Consider the following 21,552-nt stretch of genomic DNA (forward strand, 5'->3'; position numbering starts at 1 on the left):
CTTGGACAACCATATCCCGAATACCCGGTTCAGGGTAATTAACCAAGGGAAATCCGACCCTGAGATATTGACAAGTAATTAACCTGTTAATTACAGCTTGTTATTAACCGCTGCCAAGAACTCAGGGTATTTCACTGAGCACTAAGCCTTCAGACGGCCTCTCGCGGGGCTCATTGGCTAGGTAAGGACTTGTAGATGTCCGGAGGGGAATCAAAGGGCTTCGCATATCGCATGCAATGTATAATATATAGATGTACTTAGTAAAATCAGTCATTCTAGTATGTCTACAGTGACTTGAGGAACACTCTGCCCTCCGGTAAGCCCTTTGCCGCGCGTTTGCCGATACCCAAAAAGGGCATATTTGGCGCGGACAAACAACGCGCGCGGAAACGTGATGTTCAGTTTCTTATGCAAACGACTGTAAATCGGGAAAAATCCGAAAACATATAAGGCGGTAGGGCCGTGCGAGCGGCAGAGCCCGCTACCGTAGACATAGATAAGATTTGGTAGCAAGCTGAAAACTTGACATCCTGAGCAGCACCATATACTAATATATTTATTTTGCGAAAGCAGTTGTCATGATTTCCGACTGAGCATTCACCTCAACGATTTGAAGAGATGTCCACTCACTCCTCCCTCAGGTTCTGAGTATACAAGTCATTTATGTAAAACAGCTGACATTGAAGTATGCTGCTTTTACCTGGAGACCGCATCTCCAACGCCCCAAGCTAGGTCATGTCTGTTCTCTTGAGTCCCTTGACCAGCATCCGCCACCTTGGCTAAAGATGGAAAGAGAGATGCCACGTGGTTCTACAATCAGGGTCCTTTGAGGACCCCATCTTTGATTGGTCCAAAGCCGTGTGCCGATCCTGCCGTCCGCCATATACGGTTAAGAGCCAAATAGTGTCAAATAGATCGCGTAGATCTTGAAACGATCGCAGGAAACCTGCGAACGGCCGGGGGGTCCAAGACCCACTACCTACGGTAGCGGGAATGTTCTCATGCATATTGGGGGTGCCACAACGTTAACCCTCCCAAAGGAGGGGCATTTCCCTGCGATTGATCCGTTCACTCCCTTCCGCACCGTGGCCACGAAGTCTTCGAATTCCATTCTTTGCTGTAAGTCTTGAATCCAGTTCTTAGCCGCTTGATCAAGTTCTGAAGTGAACGACACGACTGATACTTGACAGATATGCGGCGGGGCGCCTTAGTGGCCTGTCACTCCAGCCTCGGAAGCCGCGCCCCGGAGTTTCATCGGAATCTCCTCACGGCCAGCATTTATTCAGGGACCGAGTCATTCATCCATAAAAACGAACTCGTGGCTGCGATATGGTTTCCCTACCTCTTCTCTACTTTCCTAGACGTAGCAAGCCGCCGACGCGTATCTGTCACCCCCTAGCACTTGGCAACTCGCGCGCGCATACTGCAGGATTGTGGCATTTTTACCATACCAACTGGGAGCTACGGCGTTCATGCCGTTATCAGACTAGCACTGAGTCCAGAGTCGCGGAATACACGAGGAGCCAGTCATAGGTATATAAACAGTGACCCATGGCGACTGTCCGTTTACACTCACGGCGCCTCCTGGCAGTTGATATTAAAAGGGCATCTAATTTACCTACAGTATCATCTTCCCGCCGCTGTACACAATCTATCGGCTCGTCGCTTGCGAATCACAAAGAAATCCAGACCACTATCCAATGACCACTAGAAGTAGACGTTCGAGTTTCTCAGAAGATGAGACTGTGCCCTTGCTATCCCGCCTGACCAAAGAGGACAGGACCCCTTGGTACAGGAAACGTAATCTGAGGCTCTTATATCTGGTCATGATCCCCACTTGTCTCGGTACTGAGATGACTAGCGGGTGAGTACAGCTCGCGAGTCCCCCGACCCGAAGACCAACCCCAAATCATAGATTTGATTCTTCCATGATGAACGGGCTGCAGGCAGTAGAAGCATGGAATCGCTGTACGTCGTCATCATTGATTATTCCGACCTGATTTCAATGATTATCACAGTCTATGGGCATCCACGGTCCACAATGCTCGGCATCATGACGGCCCTTTACTCGCTAGGAGGCGTGTGCGCCCTGCCTTTCGTCGCACCTATCAGTGACACTCTAGGTCGTCGTCGCTCGATCGTCTTCGGCAGTGTCCTAATGGTCATAGGGGCTTTATTACAGGCGTCCTCACAGAACTGTACGTCCCGACTCAGCGCAAAATAAGGGAATCGCTCACGGACGTCAGTTACTATGTTTATTACTGCAAGATTCATCCTCGGTTTCGGCATACCCTTCGCGGTGATTGCTGCCTCTTCTCTCGTCGGAGGTAAGCTTACCAGCGTGGCAATACTTAATGATACTGCAGCGGCTGAGCGTTCACCCAGAATTGTCTCATCCTAAGGAACGACCTATCCTCAGTTCGCTTTTTAGTTCGTCTTACCATATCGGTATGTTGACATCAGTCATGTCAGTGACTACAGATACCACACAGTCTTTCCCCTCTGTAGGGTCTTTCAGTGCTGCCGCGGTCACCCTTTGTACTTTTGCAATTGCAAACAACTGGGCCTGGCGTATACCATCACTCCTACAACTTACCCCTAGCGTCCTTCAAATTGCATTCATACATTACCTCCCGGAATCCCCTCGGTGGCTTGTCGCAAAACGCCGACATGCAGATGCCCTAGCCATATTGACCAAGTACCACGCGGAGGGTGATGCGGAGAACGAATTTGTACGGATGGAATACGCAGAAATCCGCGAAACGCTAGAGCTTGACGCGAAGAGCAGCAAGAGCTCCTGGAGTGATATGGTCGCTACGAGAGGGATGAGGAGGCGCGTGCTGATTGCTGTATTCCTCGGAATTGCCACCCAGTGGAGTGGAAATGGACTCATCTCGTGCGTCGGTTCAGCTTGCTTCATGACGTATCGCCGACTAGAATTTTGGACGCGACGTTGGTGGCGACTCGGATAGATACTTCTTGGCGCCCATTCTAGACAGCATCGGGATTCACGACAATCGTACTAAGAACCTAATCAATCTTGCGACCGTGTGCTGGGCCTTTGTAAACGGGACCACCATTGCTCTTACTATTCCCAGAATCAGGCGCCGCGTCGCATACATGGTAGGTCCATTATATCCCACGTCGCCCGGATTATCTGAGAAGTTGGTGTATAGATCTGTACAATATCTTTGTTCTGCATCTTCACCGCTTGGACATTCGCGGGAGCCATATACACTATCACGGGGAGCATTCTGGCAGGGCACGCAGTTGTTGCGTACGTATTCATTCTCTCTAGCCCTATAGTATACTGAGATTATTGCTGCCTGGCAGGCTCATGTTTCTATACAGTCCAGCATATAATATCGGCTATAACGCACTATCCTACAGTGCGCAATCGAGACTTCTTCCCGCCTGATCAGGTACTAACCGGGTTCAATGGGTAGCGTTCATGATCGAAGTCTTCCCTTATCATGTGAGATCGAAGGGTCTCACCATCTTTCAAACGGGGAGCAAATCAGCCGTATTCCTCAATCAGTTCGTAAATCCCATCGGTATTGCCAACGCCGGTGAGTGCGACCCTTTCGTTCATGGTTGATCGCGCGGTTGATCGCAAGGTGCAGGGTGGAAATATTACATTAGGTACGGGCTGGCCACGTTTGCTTCGGTATCAATATACCTGACGAAGGCAACCCTAGTTATTGCGTATTCCTCTTATTCGAAATCGTCTTCGTATACTTCTTGTTTCCAGAGACGGCGGGCCGCACGTTAGAAGAGCTGGCATTTCGTAAAGACATCTGTCACTCATCGTCTCATGGAGTTAACGAGAAATGCTTGCAGTGTACGAAGGAGACGAGATCCGCCACGAGCAGGAAGGGGACATCGAAGACGAGATACATCACGGTTATTCGTACTCAAGAGTACCTGTGGCATCACCATCGGGCGGGGAGGGATCGGGCAGGTAATATTCCGCTCACATTACAGACGTGTTTCCATTCGCTTAACATCTGATGTCAGCGGCGCACTTTGAGTGTTCCAGGTTGACACCTTCTTGTATGCGGCGACCCAGAATAGACATAATTCCACCCACCCAAGGCGGCTTTATGCATGCTATTGAGATCGGCACGCATCGGATGACGAAGGGAACAGGCACCGGAAAGGCGTATACGTATGCGGATATCGACTCTGTTGCTCGTTTCTACATCTTTGGTTTTGGTGCGTCCATCTTGATTTCTACCCCCGATGCTACAAGACGGCTACGTTTCAAATCCCAAATCTACCCACACGGTGAGCTATCTTCGTCACTTCCGCACTGTGCCAGGACACGCACCTCGACCCTAGCTGATTTGATGCGTGAGCCAATAGCCATCGTGGTGGCCAGTATCCTAAGTCGATCACCTTCGCCAGCCGGTGCGTGGAATACCGTGTCTATTGCCAATGATAGGCCTGGCATACCCAGTCTTGCATCCTTATCAAGAACGGTGAGGCATAGCAGGGCGCAACTGGAGGAATTATCAGATGATCTCTTAAGCAGCTAGTGCGTCTCCTCACTTATCTATCAAGTACATCAAGCATCCTCCGTGCACGTACCCCGCCCCATTCAGCATGTCTGCGTACCCGGTCAGAATGCTATACCAGTGAGTTCGGATCACGTCTAATACCTTCCTGCGCGGTGATTTCACAAATGACGCGGCCTTCGTCTACTCCTTTGCCGTGTTCTTGCAGCTTATTCTTTACCGACACTTCCATAATGTTGAGTCTCCCCCCGATCGAGTCAGCGAACCCCCTGCCTTTCCTCATCATGGACTGCAGCATATCCAAGATGAGTTTCTTTGTCTCGGGTTGTGCGTTTCCAGATATTTGTGAGACTTCCAAGTCCCCCATTGTCAATAGTTCATGCAGACCATCGTCAAGGAAACGTACTAGCCATCTCCTACACCGAAAGCTTGGTCTTGAAATCTCGACTGGTGACTCAGAAAACGAAGTATGGGAGTGCTCTTGAGATGGTTGTCTCCTCGTGCAGTTATAAACATCGTCCCCGAATATTTACGTATGTCCACTGATGATCAGATTCTCCAAGAACTAAGCAGGGTCCAGGATCTGAGGGACTTCACTTCTTGAGAATCCTAAGACTTCCTCCCCACATTTTGAATTCCGTGTGGGAGCAGGAAACATGGACCCATTTTGTGGCGCGAACGCGCAGACGATCTGCCACTTGCACGTGTTTATCTATAATCCCACTGCACCTTCTGTCGTCGTCCTCAAGAAACCGGTCGCTCTGAGCGCATGATGCCTCTCATTCCCGATGCCCAAGGTGCTCATTTCACTAGAGGAGGCAGCGAAGATCCCCGGGAACGCCCCAGTTGAGGCGAAGCAGCTGGCGGCGAACTGGCTGCAGCTATTCCTGTCGCCGAATCACGGGCGACCAGGTTTCGCGGATGCCATAGGCAGGAGGATCAACTTGACCGAGATTTCTATTAACCCTAATCCCAATGAGCCCGAGAGGAGAGTGTGCCGGGTAGTAGCTGAGATAATAGTTGAGACTGGTGAGTGTCATTTCCGCTCGTGGATGGCTTATCTTAACCTGTCTTACCTATAGACATGGTGAATGGGATGGGTACGCTGCATGGGGCATGTGCTGCTTATTTGATAGACGAGTGAGTGAATGTTTTGTCTTCTCCTGTGTACCCCAAGAAAAGTGAATTGGGGTTCCTTGCAGCTGCTCGGCTTTACCCATCGCCGCGTACTCTCTCGTCACCGGTGGCTCCGGATCCTCTGGCGTTTCGCAAGCACTGAACATTGTCTACCATTCCCCGGCGTTGCTGTGAGTCGTCGAGAATTCCTTGAACCATGCAATCTCAAGATGTACTTGTACTCAGGGGAGACAAGCTTCGAGTCGTTAGCACGAGTCTTGCAGTGGGGTCACGGGTGATGTCGGCTTGCTGCGAGGTGTGTATCGTGGTTCACTTCTCCATGTGCGGCTATATCCAAGTACCCCACAGATCTGGGATGATAGCAGACATCGTCTCGTTGCCTCTGGAACACATATAAAGATGGAGCCGTCTAAGCCTCAGTCCAAGCTGTGAATAGAGTCCAAACTGTCACATGTCCTGAGAATGTACGCTGAGTACTATGTAGTTCTTGAAGTCTCCTCTATGTGAGGGCTACTCCACAGAACCCGAATCCGTGCCCCCGAAATTGATAGGGCGAGACTCTATGTAATTATGTAAGTCTAGTGTCCGTCGTCCGTTCTCACAGCGTGGGCATGTACCTCGATGGGTCCATAAAGTCACTTTATCCTAACATTGTCTCAGTTGTCGCGGAGCCATCACTGATGAGCCTTGAATGAAAACGCACAACTGTATAATTGTAGTAAGTGCACTTAGTGCATGGCCGCGTGGCGTAATGGCAACGCGTCTGACTACGATTGTGTTATCAGGAGATTGCAGGTTCGACCCCTGCCGCGGTCATTGTCATTCGATTATCTTCATAACTCTTTTATCTGGTTACCCTCCACAACTTTTGTGATTCTTTTGAGGAATTGTCTTGCGCTCAAGTGTTACGCCCTCCGAACCCTGACCTGGGTTCACCATGTCCAAACGACCTTCATCACCATCTTCCGGCACTCTCATCAAACGGGCTCGTTCTGGTTCCCCCGAAGGGCACACGCAACAGATAGCAATATCTTCCTCTAACAATGAACGAGGCATAGTCAGAAGCATCAAACGCACGAGCAACTTAGAGGCTCCAATTGTCAGTCTGTCAGGCGCACACTCGGTACGTACTTCTCGCTAGGTATGAACATTGCGCTGGAGGAGAGACTTTGGACTGTAGGCTAAGTGAGGACCTTCCCAGGCAGAAATCTTGAGCTGTAAATTCGACCCGAGCGGGCAGAATATTGCTGCATGCTCGGCGGACCGCAGTCTTTGTGCGTCTCTGAATCACGCGTTTGTACTCTTTTGTTGACCTCGACTCCATTCCACAGCGTTCTGGAAGACGTATCCACCGAACGTGAACTACGGGCTGCTACAAAATATTCACAAAGCGCCGATTCTCGACTTCCAATGGTCGCTCCTCCATCCGCTCATATACACCGTCTCGGCGGACCACACGCTCCTTATGACCGACGTGACGACCGGGGAACGCGTCCGGAAAATTCGTGCCCATCGCGGGATCATCAACTCCCTGGACAGGACCGTGGCAGGCGGCCCGGGTGTGGAACTCATCGCGACTGGCTCGGACGACGGGACGGTGAGGATTTGGGAAGGCGGGGATGAGGGGAAGAAGGACTGCGTCGCTGTGTTCGAGGTTGGGTGTCCGGTCACCGCCGTGTGCTGGAGCGCAGACGGGGCGAGCGTGTACGTCGGCGCGCTGGACAACGAGATTCATGTGAGTGGCAAATGACCCTCCCACTAACCCCTCCACAGCTGACGAGCGCCACAGGTGTACGACCTCCGCAAGCAACAGCAGGTATCCACGCTTCTCGGGCACACAGACACGCCCACCTCGCTGTCCCTCTCCCCGAACGGGTCGTACCTCCTCTCGCCCTCTTTCTCGTCGCAGGTCCTCATCCACGACATCCGCCCGTTCTCACCGTCCCCGACGCGAATCCACCGCGTACTGACGGGTGCGCCGGCGGGCTTCGAGGCGACGCTGCTCAAGGGTGCGTGGAGCCGCGACGACGGCGGGAAGCGCGTTGCGGTCGGCGGCGCAGATCGCATGGTGTGCATATGGGACGTAGAGAGCGGGAAGCTGCAGTATAAGCTGCCCGGGCATAAGGGTACGGTCACCGCCGTTGATTTCCATCCAAAAGAGCCCATCAGTGAGTAGAAATTTGGCTGTAACCTTTTTGTCGTTTGGCTGACCGTGCTCGCAGTTTTGACGGGCAGCAAGGACGCGACAATGTTATTAGGAGAGATCGAGCCCAGCGTTACTGTGTAATCGTAAACCATGCACTCGCATTGAGCTCGCTGCTGCAATGCGGTATTTGAATTGATGTGCCAAGATGAGCAAGTACATAATACAGGGCAGCAACGATAGCAAGTACAACATATAGAATAGCAATGCGACGATAGCAAGACAATAATGATGGTCTGGAGAGCAAATTATAGCTGATTCAAGATTGCGGACATCGGGGGTCGATGTAGAAACTAGGCAGAACATTGACCAGATGCTCAACGAACCAATACCCCTCCCCGGGGGCGGTATTTCTGCGGCGAGGGACGATCTGCGCGAAAGTCGCAGAGACGCCCATACCGAAAATGAACTGATCCAATATGGCAGGGTCCACGAGAACAGTGATGTTCTTTGTAAGGGGTTCATGACACTCGACATTCGCCCATGCCTCAACTGTCGGCACCAGGATATCCGAGAGCCCCTCCGCGTCGGGGCTGGGCAGGCCCCACGGGGCGAGTATTACCTTGCCTAACCTAACATCCAGTTCCTCCTCGATAGCAGAAGCAGCATCTGCATGGTTTCTCCTTGGGCCTGCAGCGCTTGGCGGCACCACGCGCAGGATGCGTCTGGTGCTCGTCTCGACCATGCCGACGTGATGTGTGAGCGGAAGGCGCGTGGGCCCGAGGAGGGCGAGCAGGGTTGCCTCGTTCGGGTCGGGCTTGAGCCAGCTCGCGGGGTCGACGTCGGGGATCCATGGCCAGGTGTCCTCGTCCTCATCGTGCAGGTCGGATAAGGCTACCTGCAGGTCCTGGGGGTCTAGTTCCGATACGAACTGCTCTACTTCCGGGCGGACGAAGCCGTGGAACAAAATTGGGGAGTAGAGCTCTCTGCATCCCCGTGCGAATGAGTAGGAGAGGGCGAGGGACGTGATATGCGTCTGGGGTAGCTCGATTTTCGCCTAGATGATCTCAGTTAGCGCGGGTTTGATTGTCGGCTATGCTATACCTGCCGTACCAATTCCAGGAGCTCCTTCGTAGCCAGGAGCTCGCCCAGCATGTCCTCGTCGTAGTGGAACTTGATCCTGAGAAGGAAATCGACGTAGAAGCCGATAAAGTACCCCACGTCGCGGCACCAGCGTTTCAGCCACGCGTGCCCGATGTTGTACCAGTCACAGGAGAGGAACTGCTGGATCGTCGCGTAGGGCGAGTAGATGAACGTCTCGAGGCGGTCGTCCTGCTCTGCAGGGCGGCGCCGCGGGTTGGGCTTGCGCATCGCGGTGGGGTTCTTGTGCCGGTCGGGGTCGGGGCGGTAGGTGAGGATGCCGATGTGGTAGCGAAACTAGCAGGGCGGGGGACGTGCTTAGGATCATGACGTCCGTAGACGAATGGAGGAGGGGCGCGTACCCAGCAGTACAGTTCGTGCAAGGAGTCTGTGTGGTTCTGGGGAAAGGGCAGGTCCGGCAGCTGCGGCCACTCGCACTCCTGGTCGAACGCCTTGTCGGCCATGAAGAGCTTGTCGACCATGTGGTACTTTGAGAAATTCCTGGAGAGCGATGTCACCAACAGTATACATGGTGGTCGACGGGGGGTACTCACACGTCCAGATTACGGCCATTGAACCGCCCTTGGGATACAGCACGCTCCCAGTCAGTTACCCAGCCCGGGGCCGCCATGGTATTTCTTCAGCGATTTGAAGGGTGGCTCGACGGCTGTCGAAGGAACCGAACCACGTATATCTGTCCATCCTTCTGATTCTGAGTAAACTCTGTCAGACCCACGGCGAACCCTGAACATAGTCGTAATTATAGCGGCCGGAGTCACGGTCAAAGAGGAAGTCCAGTCTACCGCGCGAGGGCGCCTTGAACCTTCTTCGTGAGGCCCACTGGCACCCACCTCTCCCATCTTCGCTCAGTGCTGCTGGCGTCGGGCTCTGCTGGACTACATTACTGCCAGACTAAGTCACTGTGTGTCGGGGCGCGAACAGAGTCGGACAGAAACAGACTAGACGTTGAAGTCTGCACGGTATGTCGGTTTTACTGGAGACGTCCTTTGGCGACATCGTCATCGACCTAGAAGTCGACGCGTGTCCCAAGACATGCGAGAATTTCCTCAAGCTCTGCAAAGTCTACTACTACAACCTCAACGCGTTCTTCAATGGTATGTACGCGCTAATCTCATGTGAGCCACCCGCTAATCGTCGTGCAGTATCAAAGGACTTCCTAGCGCAGACCGGTGACCCAACCGCGACTGGCACGGGCGGGGAGTGTATATGGTCGTACATCGCGACTCAGCAGGGAAAATCAAGCCCGCGCTACTTCACCCCCGAGATCGTCCCGCGGCTCAAGCACACCGAGCGCGGGACAGTCTCGATGGCGGTCGCGCCCTCCGTGGAGGGCCTGAAAGGCGGCTGCGGAAGCCAGTTCTTCATCACCCTCGCCGACAACATCGACTACCTCGACGGGAAGCACGCGGTGTTCGGGCACGTCGTAGAGGGGCTGGACACGCTTGACAAGCTGAACGAGGTCTTTGTGGACCAGGACGGGCGGCCATTGAAGGACGTTAGGATACGGCACGTAATCATCCTAGGTAAGTCTCTCTCCCCTCCCAGCAATATTGCTCCGTAACACTGCTAGTACAGAGGACCCCTTCCCCGACCCCCCAGGCCTCGTCCGCCCCGACGCCTCACCCATCCGGCCGCCCGACAACTCCACGCGCATCGCCGAGGACGAAGACCCGCTCGCGACGCTCCCCGAGGAGGAGGCGGAGAAGCAGCGGCGCGAGCAGGCCGCGCGCGCGTCCGCGCTGACGCTCGAGATGGTCGGCGACCTGCCCTTCGCGAACGTGCGCCCGCCCGAGAACGTGCTCTTCGTGTGCAAGCTGAACCCCGTCACGCGCGACGAGGACCTCGAGCTGATATTCTCGCGCTTCGGGACGATCATGAGCTGCCAGGTTATTAGGGACAAGAAGACGGGCGAGTCCCTGCAGTATGCGTTTATTGAGTTTGATAAGCGGGAGGATGCGGAACAGGTTGGTGATTATTCTATAACTTGGGAAGTTGGGCTTGACATGCTGCAGGCGTACTTTAAAATGCAAAATGTCTTAGTCGATGATCGTCGCATATGGGTCGATTTGTGCGTCATTAATGCTCTACACCATAACGGAAATACTGATCGAGATCTAGCTCGCAATCCGTGGCTCGTCTAAACAACCAATGGTCCAACAACCCGAAGATGGGCCCGCGCATGGAACGCGGTGGAGGTGGGAAGCGCGGCAGGGGAGGTGGTCGTCCCGCCGGCGGCTTCGGCGGTCGTGAGGACCTCGAGGAAACGCGGAGGTACCGAGCGGACGACTACGGCGGAGCAGGGGGTGATTATGGGATGGTTTTCGATGTCCCGGACGAGAAGGACGGTAGGCATCGAAGCCGAAGCAAAGAGCCGGAGCCCCGGCGGAGGTCGAGGTCGCCTCGGAGGGATAGAGACAGGGACAGGGAACGCGAGAGAGATAGGGACAGGGAAAGGGACTATCGCAGGAGTAGGAGCCGGAGCAGGGATCGACACAGGCGTCGAAGCAGGAGTAGAGACCGGGACGGCAGGCGAGAGAGGGATGGATACAGGGAGCGGAGGCGCTGAGGCGTCGAGAAGGACTTATACGACCGTATGTACCTGACTCCTATCCGCCATGTACATTGATCTGATATCTGCAATGAAGCTGCTGCCATTGTTAATCTGGTGCCCATAGTGAAGCCGCTGTAAGTGTATTAGCGGCGTCACGTGATAACCCACTGACGGGGGTGGTCCGAACTCAGATCGGAATGACCAGCATGGATGATATACCCGAAACATCCTTGTGTGCCGCGGTCGCGCTACACAGCTTCGTTTAGCCCGCAATGACTCTCAGAGATATCTGCGTCATTCTTGCCACACCGCCCTTTCTTGGATTCCCCACTCACTCGCGGTTATAAACTCACCTCCACCTTTGCACTCACCCGTATCCCCGAACTTGTCTCATAGAGAATACGATGCTTAACGCCATTAAGGACCCCTGGAATTCACCCGACGCGGATATCATCCTCATCTGTGCCCCAGACGAAACCGACATTCGTCTGCACAAATGCATCCTCTCCGCGGCGTCCCCCTTCTTCGAGAACATGTTCTCCCTGCCGCAGCCGTCATGTTCGGACACGCCCCTGCCAGTCGTGCACATCTCAGAGGCCAGCTCCGTCATGGAGACAGTGCTGCAATTTGTGTATCCGATGCTTGACCCCGACATCGGCACCCTGGACGAGCTCGCCGAGGCGCTCGCAGTCGCGATGAAGTACGAATTGACAGTCGCCATCCATGCCCTCAGAAAGCTCTTGGTTTCACCGCGCTTCGTCGAGAAGGAGCCCATGAAAGTCTTCGCCATTGCATGCCGCTTCGACCTCGACGACGAAGCAAAGGTTGCATCGCGACACACTCTTTCCACCGACATCCTCGCCACACCCCTATCCGACGACCTCAAACACATCTCCGCCTACTCCTACCGCCGGCTGCTCGACCTGCATCGCACGCGGGCCGCGGCCGCGCAAGAGGTGCTGCAATCCTCCAAACCGGGGTCCGTCAACACGATCAAGTGCATGCAATGCAGCGCGGTCGCGTTCGGGAGCTACATGCCCCCGCGGTGGTGGACGGACTTTGAGAAGCGCGGCTGCGAGGAGCTCGCGGTGCGCCCCTGCACGCGGGTGATATTCTCGATGGCGTTCTTGTCGCAGTCGGCCAGGTCGGGGTGTCCGAGGTGTGCGGAGAGCGTGCTGAACTCCTACGTGTTCATCGAGGGCCTGAAGAAGCGGATCGACGAGTTACCGGACACCATCTAACCTCCCGATTAGCGTGTGCTCTCCCGAGGTTGTGCCTGTAACGTTATAGGACCGGAATTTCCATCTAGCATATGTTTGATTCGTGCTGGGTACATTTGATACAGTAATCTCCTATAGTATGAACTGATACAGTGTAACCTTTTCTTCTCGACCAATCCGTCGCCCTGCTACCGTTCGGCCTTCGCTCATGCGAAATTGCTCGGGTACAGGTAATCCTCTAATCCAACAAAGTTCTCCTTGATACTCCTTGCAGAAACGAACCTATAGAAAATGCTGATACTACCCGCCTTGTCGTTCGTACCGCTCGCGCGCGCACCGCCGAAGGGCTGCTGGCCGACGACGGCGCCCGTGCACTTCTCATTGTAGTAGACGTTGCCGGCTGCGTGCCGCAGGCGGTTAGTCGCCTTCAGGAGCGCCTTGCGGTCGTTTGCGAAGCTAGGTAAGGTACCATCTATGAGCATCAGCCAAAAGAACGCAACCAGGGTAGACTGACATGGCGCCGGTGAGACCGTAGGCGGAGGTGGTGTCGATTAGCTCGAGGGTTTCGTCGTACTTGGCATCGTCGTAAACGTAGACCTGGATGCAACCTGAGTTACAAGGTAAGATCACAGGTGCTGCGCGTGGTCCTTACGGAGAGTACGGGGCCGAAGATCTCCTCGACAAAGGTGACTGACTTCGGGTCTTTGCTGAGGATGACCGTCGGCTGCACGAAGTAGCCCTTGGAATCGTCACCTGGGTTTGAGGCGTGAATGAAGTCGGACTCATTGCAATTCAGAGGAGTATTACCAGTTCCGCCAATCAGGATCTCGCCGCCAGCCTCCTTGGCCTTTTGAATGTATCCCGTGATCTTGTCGAAGGCCGGTTTGCCACTGCACCGTACATTCGTTAGCCATCATTGACATAAACCCGCGGAACAGCTTACATGACGGGTCCCATGAAAGCAGTGAAATCTGAAGGAGGCCCAACCTTGATCTTGGAGATTTCTTGGAGCAGTTGGTCCTTGAACCCGGAGCTCCAAACGGAAGAAGACACGTATAAACGAGAAAGGGCAGAGCATTTCTGGCCTGGCAGTGGCACGGTGCTCAGCTAGAATGATACGCGGAGGCCGCACTTCACATACCTTGGTACTCAAACGCACCCCGGACGGCCTGGTGGACCGCGTTCTTGATATCCGCCGATTCGTGCACCAGGTGGAAGTTCTTCCCACCCGTCTCGCCGACAATCCTCGGGTAGCCCTTGTACTTGTCTAAGTTGCCCGCGATATCCTTCCACAGCTTCTTGAACACGGCCGTGCTGCCGGTGAAGTGCAGGGCCGCGAAGTGGGGCGAGTCGATCGCCTGTCCGACGACCTCGGGCGGGTTTCCGGGAACGAACTGGAGCACGCCAGCGGGCAAGCCGGCTTCTTCAAGGATTTGGTAGATGAGATAGTTCGAGTACGTCGCCATCGGCGAGGGCTTCCAGACGACGACGTTCCCGACGAGCGCGGGCGCGCCCGGGAGGTTTCCGCCAATCGCGGTGAAGTTGAAAGGCGAAACGGCGAGGACGAAGCCCTCGAGTGGGCGATATTCGACTCGGCTGGGGTGAGAGTTAGAGTGTAGAGATCGTCCGAGCAAGCGGAAGACTCACTTCCAGGACCCGGAGCTGTTCTTGGGAGGCTGCTGGGCATACAGCTCCTCGACGTACTTGACGCCAAACCTGAAAAAGTCGCTCAACTATGCTGCAGCGTCAGCACCGCATGATACAGCTTGGGTTGCTGCCACGAACCTCAGCAGCGGCGTCGATCTCCGCCTGCCACGCGTTCTTCCCTTGGCCGAGCATCGTAGCCGCCAACAGCTTGTACCGATACTTGCCGCTGACGAGGTCCGCAGCCTTGAGGAAGATGGCGGCCCTGTCGTTCCACGGCATGGCCTCCCATTCTGCCTTGGCTGCTAGCGCGCCCTCGATCGCGTTTTGCACCGTCGCCTGGTCAGCTTCGTGGTACGTGCAGAGGTGCTTTGCGTGATCGAAGGGGATCGGCTGTTTGGCTGTTTTTCCGGTCTTGATCTATTTAAATACGGTATGAGGGCCAGCGCCGCGGGTGCAGAATAATTGCTTCACTCACCCGCTTGCCGTTCACGATGCAAGGAACTTCGAATGGCAGCTCCTGCTCCATCTGCGTGTACGCAGCCTGCAGCGCCTGGCGCTCAGGTGAGCCTGGTGCGTATGTACGCTACGATCCATTAACAATCAGTCCCCATCATCGTGCATTAGCCCCTGAATTACACACCATGGGCTCATTGGAGATGTCCGGCACCCTGAAAGCAGCAAGTTGAGCGTTTGCCATTGTCGTCGCGCTCGTCGTTCGGTCCTATTTGTTGGTGCTGAAACTGCGTATGCGCTGCTCGTCGATGGTCTTGGACGAGTTGCAGACTCTTCAATACAAGTCGGACCGGATCCTGTACGATTCGGATAACGAGCGCCAATTGATGATCTAGCCGCCGGCAGCCACGGGAAAGGCCTCAGCCGAATGCGTATGTTTGTCAGTGGACAAACAGCTTTTCCGTCGTTGTTGCATGACCTTGACCACCGCTGCCGTTCGTCTTCAGCGCTCTAGCCGTCGTTTACTACCGTCATTTGCTGGGCCTGCGAGAGGGTTCACGCAAAGCTCTTTTAGGTATGATGAGCAGCAACAGCGACAGCAGCCAAGCTCAGGCTCAGCGAGTGCGAAGCTTTTTGCCGACGCCGTCAGAGAAGAGGCAGAGGAGGTCGACGCATTAGCCAGGCGGGCGCGGAATCCACTACTCGAGAAACATGAGAACTGGACCGGGGAAGAATCCATGCAGGACGCTGTCCTGCGTATGCTAGTCGACAAGTACAAGCCGCTACGGAGCGGGCCTATCCAAACTGCCGACGAGAAGCTCAAGCGAGCACCCCCAAAGGTATCTGGCCCTGACTCGCCAGGCTATACTGCGTCTGCTACTACGGTTTCTGAAGTCGAAGACGGAGATGCAACGATCCGTGTTACTACGACTACTACTGTGACTGGAAGCACGGGCGAGCCTCGTAGGCAAACAGACTCTTTTCTGCCCGGAATTGAAGGACACAAACCCTGGCATACGACGTTTACTGTCCCCTCACATGCAACGGCCTCCATTAAGCTCGGAAACATCCCGCCGCCGAAGAAACACACGCCGCTACCACTAGATGAGAAAGCTCAGAGGAAAGAGCGGGAAGCTCGACGGAAGGCACTGCACGCGACCAGGCTTACCGGCGCAAGGGAGTCCGCCATTGACTATCGGTTGGGAATCAAAGGAGGGACAGCGCAGGGTGCCCCCGGGGGGCGGCCGAACCCGATCAGTATCAAGGGATGGCAAGGCCTGGTGGAGGAGCGTATAGAGGTGTGTTCTGTTAGCATTGACTAACTATGTCACTAAGACATGCCTTCAGCGTGCTAGATTGGAAGGTCATTTCAATAAGATCAGCGGGCGCGGGAAACCCTTGACGAGGCAGCAGGACGAAGGGAACCCGTTTATTGCCAGGGAGGAATTCTTAATGAACAGGATTGTAAAGCGGCAAGGAGCTGCTCCGCCGTGGGTCGAACTGCAGGCCGGTGCGTATGCTAGACACTTCCAGGAGAATAAACACGACTGACTACTCTTTTGCGCAGAGCTTGAATCGGCCGTAACATCGTTCCGTGAGATCCTCCGCCAATCATGGACCCGGCGTGCCATACGAACGCTCACAATCTCGCACCCCGCCGTCCATCTCAGCTCGCTCACGCTCTCCTCCGTCACGGCTCTACGCGATCCCGAATGGGAAGAACGAGAGCGGTCATATCATATAACGGCTCTCGACGAGCTTAACGCTCTTGTGAGGAAGTACAACGGCGTGGCGCCCTACTCGGTGCGAAGGCCGTACTACAGGATTGAAGAGGAGCTTGAGAAGGCGTATAGGGAGAGTGGGGAAGAGATACTGAGAGGGGTCGACGAGAGAGTTAAAGGAAAGGGTAAGAAGCCTGAGTTGCGAGGGTATGCTGAAGCGGAGGATGGTGGTGGAGGAGGTGTTTTGGATGGGCCGGGGGAGGTCCTGAGGATTCGCGACGTGATCAGGGAGTGGTTTGCATGGCTGAGGAGGAAATAGCCGCCTCGTAGTTAAGGTACGATGATTCACATGAATACTTATACACTTCTCTCATATACTTCTCTTCATAGGTATGGCAGATGCTGCCATATGACCCTGTCGACGATCCGGAATGACCGTCGTCAGTGGGGCGTACGTATGAATGTACGACCTTGCTTTCTCGTCGTGCTGATGGGACGCTCTTCTTCGTATACAGCTACATTATGGTACTTTTAATCCTCTTATGTATTTTTCGTGGTAGAAATAGAGCTGTAGCGACTATCATATAATAGGGCTGGTAATTGGGCACGGTGATCAGCCACCGCATACCCCGCTTTGCATGAGGTGATGCCGCGAGGCCTCCTCGCGAGCCCCCTCGTACCTTACGACGACACTGGCTCCATCCCGTCCTCCCGCCTCGCAGCCCACGGCGTCTCTCATTTTTCGAGTATTTTCCCTGTAATTTCCATACAAAACGTCAATGGTTGCCTTGGCCGTCGCTCGCAGGCCGTGATATACTAAATGCAGACAATGGCGAGCGAGCGAAGTCTGTTGTTCCCCGAGCTTCCATCGCCGGGGGGCGGGATTCTGCCTCATGGCTGCCTCGCGTTTTATGAGTAACATGGGAACGCCCCCCATTACGCATTCATCTAATCTATAAAAGCTGGAGACTCCCCCAAAGGGCTCTTCACCTTTCATATCGCTGGCCCCCTCGTCATCGACCCCGACGACGTCGAGACAACGATTGTGAACGTCCCCGGCGACCTCAAGACTCCTCAAGATCTTGCCTCAATCGCACACTTAAAGTCGATATGGCCTCCGAAGTCGTCAGGTACCGCACCGAGACTGTCACCGACAGCGACGATATTGCGGTCAGTGACGCCGCCTCTCGGGGCCCACTTAGGTCAATACTGACTGTATCAACCATCCTCTTAGCCCGGTGACATTGTTGCCGTCCAGCACTCGCAGTACGGCAAACGTGAAGGGTTAGTAGTAGGTTCGCACTATGACTATGCAGTGAGTGTCCGCGCCCGCCTTTGCTCTGGTATCGAATAACCATCTGATATCATGCACCATGACAGGGAAGACTGATCGTTGAAGTCCAGATGGAACCCGGCGACGTTTATCACACCTGGTAATGCTCTCTATCTGTATTATTCTGATATAAGTGCTGACGAGAGTCTCTTCAGGGCGCCTACCGTGACGAGGATAAAGCGCACCATCTACCGCACGCCTACGAAGCACCGGACGATCGAACGTCATATCTACTGGTGACGCACAAATCCAACTGTGATATGGAAGTGCGATTTTCACCATAAGGGCTCGTCCTTGGCTCCTCCCCCCTCACGTCGTGGACCCTACACGGCGTTTGCACGGTTACCTCCGGTACATGTCTTTCCAACGTGTACCCCAGGATTGATTTTCGGTTCTCCGGTCCTTGTAAGCCAGTGCAGTCGTTCCATTCACATCGATGTGCGTGTAGGCATACGAGAGACTTTTCCCTTGCTAGTTGCGTAACTTATCGAAGTGAGCTGGGTTTATTCTACATCTCCTTCCTGTCCTCTATTCCCATTCAAAAGGACTATATCCAAACTTTAGATTGCTACGATTGTAATGATATGTATTGGGGCGTGCGCGAGGTGAGTATGGATGTGATGTAGTTATAGGGTTGTCAATGCAGTTTAATCCGCCTCGCCGAGAGTTCCGAGCAAAATGAAAACGAGAAAGCAAGACTGATTAGCGGGGGTAGGGTGCGGTACTAACGATACAGGAGCGTGGATGTTGTACAGAGTTTGGGCGAGCCAAAGCAAGGCATAAATATACGTGTACACGGTGCATTATGCTCGAAGCCCGACCGTCCGTGGAGGCGATAGCGGCCCTCCTGACAATGGTCGAACCGGCTGAGGAGCTTTTAGACGGGTTGGCGAGGTTTTCAATGTGGCTTGGTCGGGTGGCCGGATCGTTGGAGCCGAGTCCTCCTCGAAAGACGGTGTCTCCTCCAACGTCGTGGCTTCGCCGTTCTGAGCTACTGCTGCTGCACGCGCAAGCCGATCTCTGGCAGCCTTGCACGAGTCCTGCAAGTCTCCAGGCCTAACCTCAACCTTGCGAGGTTCCGCCTTCTCGACCTTCACATCGCTCGGCTCCCTCTGCAGCGACGGCGACGCGCTCTTCCCCCGCCCCGCCGCAACATTCCTCACCACCCTCGGTCCGATCGGCGCCGTCGTCCCGCCTACAGATAACAACGACTCATCGTCAGCGCGGCCGCTCAGTACCCCGCACGTCCCGAGGACAACGTCTGGCCTCACCGTGTCCTGGGAGCTCCGCGAATGGACACTCGGCCTAGGGTGCACGACGCGCTCGTAGAACAGCATGAACGCGCCCGAGCCCTCCGCGAGCACGCTCTCGAGCCCGCACTCGCGCACGCTGTCGTCGCTGATACGCAGCCAACCGCGGCCGGGCGAGGCGGGAAATTCGTCATCGCGCACGGGGCCGTAGCGCTGGCATTTCTCGCACTCACAGCCGAGCGGACAGACGAGGCGCGGCGGGGCGAAACGGCGGGACCCGGCGGAAGGAGGCCGAGGTTTACGGCGGAAGCAGACGTAGTGTCCGAAGGAATGCTGGCCGTAGTGGCAGACGACCGCGGCAAGGCGATAGAGCGTGCGAGGGGTAGCGTATGTTGCTGGGGTAGGTGTCGTCGAGCGGGGAATGGGCGGGGGAGGGGAAGAGATGGGCGCGGATGGGGTGGTGGACAGGTTGCCAGATGTGGTGTACGGCGTGAGGTCAAGGATTTCAGGGAAGATGACTCGACATGTATTTTTGGTGGCGTAGTGGCCATATATCATTGAGCGATTTAGGTGAAGAGCCAATACAGGAGGCGGCTATCATGAGTTAGACGGGAATCATTTGGCAGTCCAAATAGCTCCTCGCTTACCCGTGCAATCATTGCTTGTTTCGTCGACGCCCGACTGAACACCTTCTCCATCTTAACGCCACGGATGTCCTCTTCTATCTTCCCCTGTTCAAGAGCAGCCTTCACCCGGGATTCTAACTTCCTAGCCTCTCTTGCTCGCTTCTTCTTGGAAGATGATGGATTCTCGTCGTGGCTAGCAGCTTCGGTCAATCGCTCGGCCTCTTGGGCTAGACGTCGATGGGTTGCTATAAGCGAACACTTCCGACAGATACAGTCTGTGAGCACTTCTAGTCGTGTGTAGTCGGCAAGACACTCTTCAAGACGACAGCTCGCCTGCTAGCTTGTCAGCGACGACAAGGGAGAGGAGGATCTCAGCGCACATATCGAGGCAGAGCCAGTTGCCAGTTGTCAAACGCAAAGTGCATGACTGCCTCCGTGTACCCACAATCCATACAGCTCCGCCGATTGGCGGTAAGCCCGTCAAACACACTCTTCCCGATATCTCTACTGATATCAGAAGGCATATTTGCTAGTCCCGCGAACCCTCGATCCCGATGACCCTCCTTGTCCACTTCCAATGCCTCTTTCTTGATGCACTCTGACAAAAGCTGGAAGAGCTCTTGCGCATCTTGGTGCTCTCTCGAGGAAAAGAGCGCGTTGTGTTTCCCTCGGGACTGGTTGGACAAGGCGTTGATAATGTCTACAGGTCGGATAGAGGTGGGGTGTGAGCGGGGAGTGTTCAGGACTAGGGACGGTATCATGTCAGTACATAGATCTCCAGGCGGGACACGAAACGCACTATACAGTAAGTCCCTGAGCGCATCCAAGACCGGCGTCGGTACATCCAAAGCTTCCGCTTTGGCGTGAATCCGCTCTATATGAGGTTGCAGATAGCATAGCGACGCCATGGCCTGCCGCATACGTTATAAGAACCGTCGGAAATCCTGTCACACTGCGATACCGACCTGTAAAGTCGAATTCATGAAGCAGTACGTCCCGGAAATATTCACCAGACCGGGATAGTAGCCATCTTCCGTCCCCGCAATATCCTGGTCATTGTCTGGACCTTCATAAGCAGTAATTACAAGCGTATCTGACGTATAACGCACCGTGTTTCGCACTACCGTTCGCCACCAGCTGGTCTGCTCGTGTGCGGACATGTTTCTTCTTCAGTTTGCGCCGGTCCGAAGAAGAGGCCGAAGACGAGCTCGCGCTTGACGAGTTCCACGAGAAGGAAAGGCCCAGAGACTCGAGGAACATGGCGAAAGAATCGAAGACGGACGGGGAGTGGGCCTGGAAGGAGAACGCGAGGAGCGGGATGACTAAAACGACGGCGAGCGGGGCGAATTGCTGCACCAGCGGGTTGGCAGAGAGAGTCTGACACAGGGCTCTGAGCTGTTCCAAGGGGCTCATTGAGACGGCGGCGGGCAGCTCAAGCGTCGCGGTACGGACACATCAGAGATGCTGCCGTGCGATGTAAACCTTGGAAAGCTGGAAACGAATGCAGGTCCTACTTGGGTCGTGGAAAAGAGTTTTCCTGAATATATAACATATGTGCCATTTCGAAAGTATGGCTACCTGGCGCAATGGTAGCGCGTTTGGCTTCGATTGCCTAGCGTACCAAAAGGTTGCAGGTTCGAGTCCTGCGGTGGTCATAACATTTTCTTGGCTTTTAGTTGTACGGTCACGTGTACAGCACGCGTTCTCAGACGCGCTCAACCTTGACATCACTTTGGCGCTCTGGTACGCGACAGGACCGTCTGTTTCCTTTTGTCTGTGCCTCTGCGACTCGT

The 21,552-nt window shown here is 54.7% G+C and overlaps 12 protein-coding genes and 2 non-coding genes across 14 annotated transcripts; 10 read left to right on the top strand and 4 right to left on the bottom strand.

Annotated features, from left to right (window-relative positions):
• The first annotated feature begins 986 nt into the window (after window positions 1-986).
• Window positions 987-1,637, top strand: GLOTRDRAFT_109457 (uncharacterized protein). Its single transcript, XM_007863844.1, has 3 exons — window positions 987-1,119; window positions 1,191-1,533; window positions 1,592-1,637. The coding sequence occupies exons 1-2, from the start codon at window positions 1,002-1,004 to the stop codon at window positions 1,397-1,399; spliced, it is 327 nt and encodes a 108-aa protein (XP_007862035.1). The 5' UTR covers window positions 987-1,001; the 3' UTR covers window positions 1,400-1,533; window positions 1,592-1,637.
• A 63-nt stretch (window positions 1,638-1,700) lies between these two features.
• On the top strand, window positions 1,701-4,098 carry GLOTRDRAFT_69914 (general substrate transporter; the record flags this gene model as incomplete). Its single annotated transcript, XM_007863845.1, has 14 exons — window positions 1,701-1,864; window positions 1,916-1,968; window positions 2,019-2,198; window positions 2,247-2,327; window positions 2,386-2,448; window positions 2,509-2,896; window positions 2,973-3,123; window positions 3,177-3,277; window positions 3,334-3,389; window positions 3,447-3,569; window positions 3,624-3,642; window positions 3,699-3,787; window positions 3,841-3,961; window positions 4,018-4,098. 14 exons carry the CDS (start codon window positions 1,701-1,703, stop codon window positions 4,028-4,030), a joined length of 1,602 nt encoding a protein of 533 aa, XP_007862036.1. The 3' UTR covers window positions 4,031-4,098.
• Window positions 4,099-4,198: 100 nt separating this feature from the next.
• Window positions 4,199-4,800, bottom strand: GLOTRDRAFT_34448 (uncharacterized protein; the record flags this gene model as incomplete). Its single annotated transcript, XM_007863572.1, has 4 exons — window positions 4,199-4,276; window positions 4,331-4,502; window positions 4,552-4,609; window positions 4,662-4,800. The coding sequence occupies 4 exons, from the start codon at window positions 4,798-4,800 to the stop codon at window positions 4,199-4,201; spliced, it is 447 nt and encodes a 148-aa protein (XP_007861763.1).
• A 505-nt stretch (window positions 4,801-5,305) lies between these two features.
• Window positions 5,306-6,195, top strand: GLOTRDRAFT_69917 (uncharacterized protein; the record flags this gene model as incomplete). Its single annotated transcript, XM_007863846.1, has 5 exons — window positions 5,306-5,546; window positions 5,600-5,657; window positions 5,720-5,824; window positions 5,880-5,949; window positions 6,003-6,195. 5 exons carry the CDS (start codon window positions 5,306-5,308, stop codon window positions 6,084-6,086), a joined length of 558 nt encoding a protein of 185 aa, XP_007862037.1. The 3' UTR covers window positions 6,087-6,195.
• Window positions 6,196-6,391: 196 nt separating this feature from the next.
• GLOTRDRAFT_t23 lies at window positions 6,392-6,470 on the top strand. The gene has a single exon. It is a non-coding gene; the product is annotated as a tRNA-Arg (tRNA).
• A 65-nt stretch (window positions 6,471-6,535) lies between these two features.
• On the top strand, window positions 6,536-8,329 carry GLOTRDRAFT_135917 (WD40 repeat-like protein). The gene is made up of 5 exons (XM_007863847.1): window positions 6,536-6,777; window positions 6,856-6,928; window positions 6,986-7,389; window positions 7,444-7,822; window positions 7,877-8,329. Exons 1-5 carry the CDS (start codon window positions 6,592-6,594, stop codon window positions 7,939-7,941), a joined length of 1,107 nt encoding a protein of 368 aa, XP_007862038.1. The 5' UTR covers window positions 6,536-6,591; the 3' UTR covers window positions 7,942-8,329.
• On the bottom strand, window positions 8,117-9,694 carry GLOTRDRAFT_135918 (uncharacterized protein; the record flags this gene model as incomplete). The annotated part of the gene is made up of 4 exons (XM_007863848.1): window positions 9,492-9,694; window positions 9,300-9,438; window positions 8,911-9,234; window positions 8,117-8,854 (listed from the first exon to the last, which is right to left on the bottom strand). The coding sequence occupies exons 1-4, from the start codon at window positions 9,566-9,568 to the stop codon at window positions 8,117-8,119; spliced, it is 1,278 nt and encodes a 425-aa protein (XP_007862039.1). The 5' UTR covers window positions 9,569-9,694.
• A 225-nt stretch (window positions 9,695-9,919) lies between these two features.
• GLOTRDRAFT_35137 (cyclophilin-like protein) lies at window positions 9,920-11,524 on the top strand (the record flags this gene model as incomplete). The annotated part of the gene is made up of 5 exons (XM_007863616.1): window positions 9,920-10,052; window positions 10,101-10,481; window positions 10,534-10,922; window positions 10,971-11,026; window positions 11,077-11,524. The coding sequence occupies 5 exons, from the start codon at window positions 9,920-9,922 to the stop codon at window positions 11,522-11,524; spliced, it is 1,407 nt and encodes a 468-aa protein (XP_007861807.1).
• GLOTRDRAFT_69926 (uncharacterized protein) lies at window positions 10,794-12,750 on the top strand (the record flags this gene model as incomplete). Its single annotated transcript, XM_007863849.1, has 5 exons — window positions 10,794-10,922; window positions 10,971-11,026; window positions 11,077-11,549; window positions 11,604-11,643; window positions 11,701-12,750. The coding sequence occupies exon 5, from the start codon at window positions 11,914-11,916 to the stop codon at window positions 12,748-12,750; it is 837 nt and encodes a 278-aa protein (XP_007862040.1). The 5' UTR covers window positions 10,794-10,922; window positions 10,971-11,026; window positions 11,077-11,549; window positions 11,604-11,643; window positions 11,701-11,913.
• On the bottom strand, window positions 12,453-15,156 carry GLOTRDRAFT_113780 (delta-1-pyrroline-5-carboxylate dehydrogenase). Its single transcript, XM_007863850.1, has 10 exons — window positions 15,017-15,156; window positions 14,852-14,959; window positions 14,515-14,793; window positions 14,377-14,462; window positions 13,871-14,325; window positions 13,673-13,814; window positions 13,537-13,619; window positions 13,382-13,482; window positions 13,244-13,326; window positions 12,453-13,185 (listed from the first exon to the last, which is right to left on the bottom strand). Exons 1-10 carry the CDS (start codon window positions 15,071-15,073, stop codon window positions 12,936-12,938), a joined length of 1,644 nt encoding a protein of 547 aa, XP_007862041.1. The 5' UTR covers window positions 15,074-15,156; the 3' UTR covers window positions 12,453-12,935.
• A 146-nt stretch (window positions 15,157-15,302) lies between these two features.
• Window positions 15,303-17,121, top strand: GLOTRDRAFT_69931 (uncharacterized protein; the record flags this gene model as incomplete). Its single annotated transcript, XM_007863851.1, has 4 exons — window positions 15,303-16,127; window positions 16,177-16,339; window positions 16,397-16,885; window positions 16,941-17,121. The coding sequence occupies 3 exons, from the start codon at window positions 15,303-15,305 to the stop codon at window positions 16,867-16,869; spliced, it is 1,461 nt and encodes a 486-aa protein (XP_007862042.1). The 3' UTR covers window positions 16,870-16,885; window positions 16,941-17,121.
• A 432-nt stretch (window positions 17,122-17,553) lies between these two features.
• GLOTRDRAFT_54486 (uncharacterized protein) lies at window positions 17,554-18,558 on the top strand. Its single transcript, XM_007863642.1, has 4 exons — window positions 17,554-17,720; window positions 17,785-17,865; window positions 17,931-17,983; window positions 18,039-18,558. The coding sequence occupies exons 1-4, from the start codon at window positions 17,661-17,663 to the stop codon at window positions 18,121-18,123; spliced, it is 279 nt and encodes a 92-aa protein (XP_007861833.1). The 5' UTR covers window positions 17,554-17,660; the 3' UTR covers window positions 18,124-18,558.
• On the bottom strand, window positions 18,557-21,113 carry GLOTRDRAFT_54488 (cysteine proteinase). Its single transcript, XM_007863643.1, has 6 exons — window positions 20,869-21,113; window positions 20,725-20,819; window positions 20,559-20,670; window positions 20,140-20,504; window positions 19,781-20,092; window positions 18,557-19,727 (listed from the first exon to the last, which is right to left on the bottom strand). The coding sequence occupies exons 1-6, from the start codon at window positions 21,017-21,019 to the stop codon at window positions 18,687-18,689; spliced, it is 2,076 nt and encodes a 691-aa protein (XP_007861834.1). The 5' UTR covers window positions 21,020-21,113; the 3' UTR covers window positions 18,557-18,686.
• Window positions 21,114-21,331: 218 nt separating this feature from the next.
• Window positions 21,332-21,414, top strand: GLOTRDRAFT_t24. The gene has a single exon. It is a non-coding gene; the product is annotated as a tRNA-Arg (tRNA).
• The last annotated feature ends 138 nt before the right edge of the window (window positions 21,415-21,552 follow it).

This window comes from Gloeophyllum trabeum (assembly GCF_000344685.1).
Source record: "Gloeophyllum trabeum ATCC 11539 unplaced genomic scaffold GLOTRscaffold_00002, whole genome shotgun sequence".
NCBI lineage: Eukaryota > Fungi > Basidiomycota > Agaricomycetes > Gloeophyllales > Gloeophyllaceae > Gloeophyllum > Gloeophyllum trabeum.

Excerpts from the sequence above, each read along its gene's own strand:
- GLOTRDRAFT_54488 (XM_007863643.1), bottom strand. The coding sequence starts at position 21,019 with ATGTTCCTCGAGTCTCTGGGCCTTTCCTTCTCGTGGAACTCGTCAAGC. Across the intron at positions 20,671-20,724 it reads TCATGAATTCGACTTTACAG|GCCATGGCGTCGCTATGCTA; the intron begins GTCGGTATCGCA and ends CGTATGCGGCAG. Across the intron at positions 20,505-20,558 it reads GCTCAGGGACTTACTGTATA|TCCTGAACACTCCCCGCTCA; the intron begins GTGCGTTTCGTG and ends TACCGTCCCTAG.
- GLOTRDRAFT_109457 (XM_007863844.1), top strand. The coding sequence starts at position 1,002 with ATGCATATTGGGGGTGCCACAACGTTAACCCTCCCAAAGGAGGGGCAT. Across the intron at positions 1,120-1,190 it reads TTCGAATTCCATTCTTTGCT|ATATGCGGCGGGGCGCCTTA; the intron begins GTAAGTCTTGAA and ends GATACTTGACAG.
- GLOTRDRAFT_54486 (XM_007863642.1), top strand. The coding sequence starts at position 17,661 with ATGGCCTCCGAAGTCGTCAGGTACCGCACCGAGACTGTCACCGACAGC. Across the intron at positions 17,721-17,784 it reads CCGACAGCGACGATATTGCG|CCCGGTGACATTGTTGCCGT; the intron begins GTCAGTGACGCC and ends CCATCCTCTTAG. Across the intron at positions 17,984-18,038 it reads GGCGACGTTTATCACACCTG|GGCGCCTACCGTGACGAGGA; the intron begins GTAATGCTCTCT and ends GAGTCTCTTCAG.
- GLOTRDRAFT_113780 (XM_007863850.1), bottom strand. The coding sequence starts at position 15,073 with ATGGCAAACGCTCAACTTGCTGCTTTCAGGGTGCCGGACATCTCCAAT. Across the intron at positions 14,326-14,376 it reads AACAGCTCCGGGTCCTGGAA|CCGAGTCGAATATCGCCCAC; the intron begins GTGAGTCTTCCG and ends CTCTCACCCCAG. Across the intron at positions 13,815-13,870 it reads GGGTGCGTTTGAGTACCAAG|GCCAGAAATGCTCTGCCCTT; the intron begins GTATGTGAAGTG and ends TGCCACTGCCAG.
- GLOTRDRAFT_135917 (XM_007863847.1), top strand. The coding sequence starts at position 6,592 with ATGTCCAAACGACCTTCATCACCATCTTCCGGCACTCTCATCAAACGG. Across the intron at positions 6,929-6,985 it reads CTCGGCGGACCGCAGTCTTT|CGTTCTGGAAGACGTATCCA; the intron begins GTGCGTCTCTGA and ends TCCATTCCACAG. Across the intron at positions 7,823-7,876 it reads CCATCCAAAAGAGCCCATCA|TTTTGACGGGCAGCAAGGAC; the intron begins GTGAGTAGAAAT and ends CCGTGCTCGCAG.